Source organism: Halyomorpha halys, unplaced genomic scaffold (assembly GCF_000696795.3).
Source record: "Halyomorpha halys isolate HHAL.00 unplaced genomic scaffold, Hhal_1.1 Scaffold88.1, whole genome shotgun sequence".
NCBI classification, from domain to species: domain Eukaryota; kingdom Metazoa; phylum Arthropoda; class Insecta; order Hemiptera; family Pentatomidae; genus Halyomorpha; species Halyomorpha halys.
In genome coordinates this window covers 908499-916902 of record NW_027114863.1, presented here as the reverse complement: position 1 = coordinate 916902, position 8404 = coordinate 908499, and the positions used below count along the sequence as shown (strand labels likewise).

The 8404-nt window shown below is 32.0% G+C and overlaps 1 protein-coding gene across 1 annotated transcript in view; it reads right to left on the bottom strand.

Moving 5' to 3' along the window:
- LOC106677117 (zinc finger protein 260) overlaps positions 1-8226 on the bottom strand; it is a 14417-nt gene extending 6191 nt beyond the window's left edge. Inside the window, exons 1-5 of the mRNA XM_014414830.3 lie at positions 7825-8226; positions 7530-7760; positions 5606-5865; positions 3003-4021; positions 420-644 (exon numbers count right to left, since the gene is read on the bottom strand). Coding sequence (XP_014270316.1) covers positions 472-644; positions 3003-4021; positions 5606-5865; positions 7530-7760; positions 7825-7977 — 1836 coding nt within the window. The 5' untranslated portion in view covers positions 7978-8226 and the 3' untranslated portion in view covers positions 420-471. The remainder of the gene's footprint in view (positions 1-419; positions 645-3002; positions 4022-5605; positions 5866-7529; positions 7761-7824) is intronic.
- Between the last annotated feature and the right edge of the window lie 178 nt (positions 8227-8404).

The window sequence follows — 8404 nt, the reverse complement described above, 5'->3', positions numbered from 1 at the left end:
CACACACACACACACACACACACACACACACACACACACACACACACACACACACACACACCCACACCTTGGTCTTCTTATCAACTTAGTGGTGAGTTAATCAAGGGTCATTGAGGCCATTTTGGTTTCAGTACATCTTGACTGTTGATTGTGATTAACATAATACAGTCCACAATTGACGAGTACAACTGTGGTAATTAAGTTTCAATAAAATTTGACTTAATATATTATTTTAAATCAGTGTAGACATGGCCTACGAACTTTTCTAAGCTATGATGTTGCCTGTTACGGCAGGTAGGGTAGCCCACCGATAGCCTAACTGAGAAGAATAATAAAAATAAAAGAAATGAACTTTTCTAATCTATCAAACATGGAATAATGCTTGCGGAAATTCCATAAACTATATATATCTTAATTACCATTGTTATTTGGGGCAGGCAAAACTGGTGGAGAAGCTGAGTTGGCTGAATGTCAAGTAGTATGCTTTTTTCGGTGAGCCATCATCGTAGACCGGGAAACAAACGCTTTAAGACAAATATCACATTGATATGGACGCTCTCCAGTATGCAGCCTTTTGTGAATGGCCATAGGAGAAAACTGTGTGAAACCCTGTCCACAGATATCACACTTGTAAGGGCGTTCACCTGTAAATATGAATTTGACTTTAAATATTAATAAATTTAACTTCAAGTGGACATTTCCATTAGATATAAAAATTATAAGTATCAAGAGAAATGTCTTAAATAGATCTGAGTTACTCAATGCTTCAATGCAAACAAATAAGGATTATTTTGGGTTTTATTGGATTAATAAAGGTGACAGTAAAAGACAATAGGCTTAAAACACCCGAGATTATTTAGGAAATAATGTATGAGGAAGCTATACCAGAAGCCATGTAAAATATAATAAAAACTATGTATTATATAAATAAAAATTGTGTTGTCATGGACTTATCTTAAACCTGCTACACACGAGCAATCCGCAATTACAATCTTGTCAATTCCATAGAGCCAGATTTCTCTTAAGTTTGCTCTACATGTCTGTCGAATATAGTACTACTTTTATTACTTCTAGTATTCTACTAAGTTCTGTTGGGAGATGTTGAAGAACTAACGGTCTATATAGAGTTAGAGAATTGTTTGAAGCCTTAAGGCTCCTGACCTAATATCCCTCTAGAATGGCTATCTAGGGGAGGTTACTCAGCAAGTTTATCATCAAGTCTTATTCAAAACAGAGTTCAATTGGAGATTGGAGATGGACTACACAATTTGAACTGATCAACATAATAGTAGTGGAAATATGATATACATAATTTTAATAGTAGAAATAATTTTTATTCTATTACAGAAACAAGATCAGATCTTAGCAATAGAATGAAACTTTGTATGTGAGCAAGGGAGGTACCCCCAAAATTCGGAATTGAATTAAACTTTCAACTGTAGGCTAAGATATTACAGATGAATAATAGTATCAGAAAGTTTAGCGTTGCTAGAAAAATAATGTGAAATGTCAAAAGTAATATACAAGAATACACAGCTGAAGATAGAGCAAAAACATGAAACATCGAGGTATCAAATAGTGCATTCATAAAGTATCAAAACTTAGAACCAAAAATGAATTAAAAATTTTTGTACTGCTTACTAGAAGGTCTTCAATATCCGGCATCAACACACTGCTGTCAGTGTTTTTTCTATTAGTCATAGGCACAGAACAGAAGGCACCTCGTTGAAGCTGCCTGGAGACCACCAGAACTGAGAATTGGTTTCAAGCCTCTCCGATTTGGAAAAACAATAGGAAGTCACTGGAAGCTAGGTCGTTGGGACTTGATCCTTCAAACAACAGAGAACTCAAATGTAAAACTGACCTGTGACAGTGAGTCCAGCAGGAACAAACTCTTGTGGATTACTCCTAGGATGTTGAACTCAGAAAAAAGTCTTGAAGTTTTGGCCAAGTTCAAAGTGGCAAAACTTCCGCAGCTACACTACAACCCTAGATAAGGTCCCAGGCTACTTAATTTTATATCACTGAATTAAGATAGATCTGATAAGGAAACAATTTGACATGCTTCCAGTGGCAGCTTCAACGAGGTCTTAAAAGCCTTCCATGGGAAGAGTTCCAGGAAGCCTATAAACAATGGAAAAAATACTGGTAGTGAAGTGCTGAACTCCGGGGACCATATACTAAAGACTTAAAGTTCACTGAACAAAAATGTTTAAAATATTTTTGGTTTTGAGACCAGTCTTAAAACTTTATAATGTACTTTGATTAGAATTTAAGAAAAAAATAAAAATTATTAAAAGGAAGATTTTTCACAAGAATTTAACTATACATTAACTTTTAATCTGCTGACTATACATATGAACATTTAGATCTTATATGAAGAAAAGAGAAATGGGAAATTATAGACACATAATGTAACCACCACTGATAATAAAAAATATTTTAGAAACATATTACATGTATAAATAATTGACCGTATTTTTCGAAATATGAAGATGGTTGGGGATGCGGTCAAAAAAGAAAAAAAAATTGTTAACTACTTATTTGCCAACGTTTCACCCCACCTTGTAGAGCTTCACCAGGGCTAAAAAAAGAAGCAAAAAACAACTAAAAATATTTAGAATAAGATACAAACAAACTAAAGTAAGGTTAAAAATTATGTAAATTTAAGTGAAAATAAAATCATATAAACATGAAATAATAAAAATAGTAATACTATTTTTTTTTTTTAACTTATCCTGCATTGTCAAAAAATTTATAGTTGTTTTTTGTATTTTTTTTTTAGCCCTAATGAAACTCTATGAAATATTAGCAAATAAGTAGTTGTTAACTATTTTTGGTTCCTTTTTGATCGCACCTCAACTATCTCCTTTATATTTTGCTTTTTAGAAAGAAATAATGAGCTTGTAATAATAAGACAAAGAGTCAAGTCATTTTCTACTTTAGTTCACTTCTTTCATGAATAATGTTATTATAGTTATGATAAAAAATTAAGACAATACCTGTATGACTGCGTTTATGGCACCTTAATGCATCTCGCCTGGCGAATGCTTTACCACACATCTCGCATACAAAACTTTTTTCACCAGTATGCATTGTAGAATGTATACGGAGATCGACTCGAGTTAAGAAACCTTTACCGCAAACTTCACATATAAATGGCTTTTCTCCGGTGTGGATCCTCAAATGAGTAGCCAGATAAGATTTACTAACAAACATCTTATTGCACACAGTGCAGGGATACTGACGATTGTCTAAACCAGAGTGCACTTTCTGATGGGATTTGCAAAGACCCTTTGTAATAAAACCTCGCCCACAGGTTTCGCAGATATACGGTTTTAATCCCAGGTGCCGGTTTTGATGATCGAGGAGACTCTGCTTAGTTTTGAAATTACGTCCACATGTTTCACAAGGATAAGGCTTTAAGTCGCTATGGACTCTTTGATGGACTATTAGGTAGGATTTACATTGAAATCCTTTTCCACAAGTTCCACAATTGTAATCAAAATGGCCTGTATGTTTTGCTTCATGCTGTGCAAGCCCAATCTTAGATCTAAATGCTTTATCACACATAGAGCACTTGTAAGGCTTTTCACCGGTATGCTTCCGCATATGCTCAGCTAGTTTGTAATTGGTCTTGTATTCTTTTCCACACTCAGTACATGTTTTCATGTCACCTTTTGAATCCTTTTTGTTTTCAGGTTTTTTCTTTACACTATTGTCAATAGTCAACTGTTCCCTATCTACGTACCGATGGACATCTCTCATGTGCACAAAAAGTAGCTCGTCATTTGCAAATGATATTCCGCATTCGGCACATTTTTTCCAATGTACCTCACAATGAGCTTGAAACGCATCGCTGTTTTCAAATGCCTTAGTACAAATATTGCAAAAGTACCATTGAGACGGCTGATGCTGCGGTTGGTGAAGCGGTTCAGCAGGGCTAGGGACAATATATGTCGCTCTCGTATTCTGGACTTCTCCAGCTTTCATAGGATTTTCAGTTATACTTTGTAAGGCCCTGAAATAAATACATATTATGTTTCAAGTCATGTTAATTTTAATAAAAATAATATAACTTAATACTAAGCAGTGTTCATAATCTACTTATTAAATTTTCAACTTTGTGAATCCTATTTGATGAAATTAATAATTCAAGATTTTCAAGATCTCAATTTATTTATTTATTAATAGAAAAAAAAATTATTAAATTAAAAATTGGTTTAGTTTTAGGAGTTTGGGATATAAAATTTTATAGTCTTCCCTAAAATTAATAAACTAATATTTTTTTTCTTTACAACTCATTATTATTATTATTCCTGACATAGTGCCCTTTAAAAATTTGCACCTATAGACAATGCCCACCTTTACATTTATTTACCGATCCGTTTGACAAAGCTGCTTTTTAAATCATTGTTAAGTTCTTATTCCATTAAAGTGTATTTATCAACTACTTTTTTTTTAATATTTGGTTTCACTTAGATCTTATTTCTTATTACAGTTAGTATAGTTTATGGTTGTCTTTATACTTTAGTTCATATATTATCAACAAGCATTTCCACTGACAGATTTACCAAGCGTATTTTGCAATTCATATTTTTCTCACTTGCTAATTTCCTCAGTATTAGAACCTCAAACCTCCTTTTTTTTACTACCTCCCAGTCCTTATTATTTCTTCCTCACCCACTTTAATAAGTTATGTACACAACATCTAATTACGGTTATTTGTATTACTGACTACTCTTAGCTTATATAACTTTATATTTACTTCTTTAATTTTACCTGTTTAAATAGTTTATTTTCATAACTTTATCTTTATTTTGTTCTTCTTTCATACTTAATTTTAATATTACTATGTTTTGTTAGTTTCAATGTTCTTATATGACACTATATTTTTTCCAATACTGCTCATGTACCAGTGTTATCAGTTATATTAGGAAAAAAACTGGGACTGGAAATTTATTAAAGTAAAACTTCTTTACTGATGTTCTACAACTCAAGAAAAAAAAAAAATTATACGGGAGTACATTGATTTCATGACACAAGCTGTAATAGGGGTGGTGGGGAAGGAAAACACTGGTCAGTCCTAGAAGGAAAATTTTTATACCGCTATATATGCGGAAGTTAGTGGAATTTAACAATCACAGCAGCCCGTTGAGAGAGCTATGTTATTTTAAACTTTCCTATTACAATATAAAAGACGTTCCTACTAGAATTGACTTAGGAAATGGTTGTTATTTTTTTCCTGAAGTTATAAGAGGGGAGGCATTATTATTATCAATAAAATTTTAATAAATTATTTATTTTCCAGAAGATTCACTTCTATCAGCCAGTTCCAAGACAGCCAACATTTTATTGTTTCCTGAAAAGGAAACTCTTAAATCAAAATGATTTAAATATCTTGCGATAATATTCCTGGTCACAAAGCATTATTTTTCATGATGAACAATTTGAAATGCAAAATGGTCATTGAAAAATTTTGATTAAGTTTAACGGTTAATAAAAGAACTTTATAAATGGAGGCAGATGATGGAATGCCTAATGTTTAATTAATCTCGTCATGGTGGAAGCAAATTCTTCAACAGTTTTGATAATAATGTCTGACCTTATCTCCTGTATCTGTTGAAGGTTTTTATTGATTCGTTCAGTCATATTGCATGATCCAGTTGCTTCCGTCTCAGCACCAATAGAATCCCCTTCAGAATCTCCATCGGGTGCACGTTGTAAATTACCATTGGCACATTGAATACTATCATGTTTAATAACAATTTCGGGCTCGCATTTAATCATGTTTGGATGATGGTTTAATGGGATATTCATTATAGCATCAAGTTGTTCGCTGTTATTTTCCAGACCAATTTCAACCTAAAAATAGTAAAATCATCATTTACTGTATATTGTCAGTTTTTTTATCTTCATATATCTAAATAATTATGAATAAGAATGTTATAGAATAGGGTGGTAACCTGTAGATAATCCCCATGTCAGAAATTACTAGGGGTGATTTTTGATATAATTAGGAGCAGGGTAGCTCAGTGAATAAAGCAAAGCACTGTGCTACTAATTCTCAGAATCCAGGGTTTAAATCCGGCTGTGGCAGATGATTATATATTCTGCTACTGTAGCCTGTTAGTCAATCCTGTGGGCATCACTCTTACAGTAGGCATCTTTAAGTGAGTGAAAATCTGGCAGTTAGCGTGATCTTGAACTAAACACCTCCTTGTATAACCATTGTTCATAAAACGGTACTTCCTTACAGGTTATAGCGATACAGATTTTAACAGTATAGTTATTAAAGGCTTTCAATATCTGATAAGGTCCTGATCACATTGATAAAATAATTTATTCATCTACAGAGCAAGCAGAAGTCAATGGTTATGATCTCTCAAAAGCTATAATAGTATATGACAAGATGGTTCAGGACCTAATCAGAGATAAACGAAATTAGCTATAGTTGAAACTAATAGCTAAAATTGCCAGGGATATGATCCCTATTCATGAACGAACCATTGATAAATAAATATCGTATCCATTTTAGCCATTAGCTTTAATTATACTGACCACACCCCAACCATTTTCTCTTCATACAATATTCACATTAAACAACAAACTAATCATAATAAAAATATATAAAATAACTGTTCATGTAAACAACAGCAAAAAAATCCTATTCAAGAGGAGTACAAACTACCAAGGAATTAGAATACCTTATGTTTATTTTACTGAGGGGGCCAGTCAATAATGTCATCAAAAACCACAAGATTACTCTTTACATGTGGATATGATTCAGAATAAGAACTAAATATCATCGCTTATACGTCATACCTCCTAAATCAGAAAAAATCCTTATAGAATTTTAAAAATTAATAATCAAGGTATCACCCTAGAAATATCTAAAAGAATATTTATATATAGTTGTATAGGTGTAAAACAAAATAATGATTGTGACAAGATGATTCCTGGAATATTAGTTTTTAAAAATTTGAATATTATAAAAATTGTTTCAGTTTTCCCAGGTATCAGCTTGAGCAACATTATCTCATTCAGAGGAATTAATGACTGACATGAGTTTTTCAGTTCTTTCTCTATCAAGTTAAATATTGTAATGCCATGTTAATAGATTTTTTACCAGTAGACAACTTCCAGTTGCAACTGCGTGCAGGAATTAATTTCACACAGGTAATATAAATATTCAAGCATTTTCAGGAGATAAAGATGCAGAAACCAAGAACGAATTTTGTACAGTTCTAGAGAAGGTTTACAAACTATCTCCTGGTCATGATATTAACAATCAAAGAAGAAGATGTTTCCAATTTCCCGTAAACGAGTAGGGTTTGAAAAATCAAATTTTACAATCTTATAGATGAAAGAACTAAGATGCTTTTGAAGTACATAAATCTTAATTTCAAAGAAACGAAACAAGCACATTAGATTTAAAACTAATCGTTTTTCATCATGAAATGTCAATTTATTAACAAATTTAAAGTTGAAACAGAATATCATTAATATAAATGTTATAAAAAGTGCACCTCAGGTGGTTGAACGTGAAGATTATCTCCGTGCTCAGTTGTTGCAGCAGCACAAAATGTATCAATTGCAATACCAATAGATTCCGTGCAGACTGGTGCGAAAACATTTTTCAGTATATTATTAAGTTCATATTCTGTTTTCATACTTCTTTCTCTAAACTCAAACATCTCATCCAATTTAAAAACACATTCTTCACAGACCATTTTGGGTAATTTGTCATTGCTGTTAACCTAAAACATGTTTTGTTAGTAACAATATTTAATCAAGCTTAACAAAACATTGTAGGATTCTTACTTGTACAGGAAGACAAGCTTTAATTTTTTTTGATATTTGTCTTAAGTCTCCCTCTCTTTCGAAGATATGAAGGCCCATTAATACTGATGTTTTGGAGCCACATAGTCTACATAAATCACTAAACTGGGATAATTGTATGTTGACAGTTGCCATTTTACAATTCACATAAAATCTAAATGGTATGCAGAAAAAATAGCCATCAGGCTATTTATTCATAAACACCACACTTAGCACCATGGATATTTAATATTAAGGTTAGGGAAAATAGTTGTCATTCTGTTGAGTTTTAAATATTTTGTAAGATGATATTATGACCTGAAATTATTTGAGTGTGTAATGTCTATGTAACCCTAAACAATAAATGCCTTCGATAACTTGATATTCTACAAGCTTTGCTTTCATGGTGGTTTTCGCTGGTAGATTCTAAATTCTGAAACAATTTAAAAATATTTAAGTCTTGTTTTTGTTTTTTAAATTCAACATTTTTTTTTATTTATTTATTTTTTTTTTTTTTACCATAAATGATAGTTATCTTAAATCTAAAAAGCATAATCAGTGTATATCACACATAAAGTAAAAT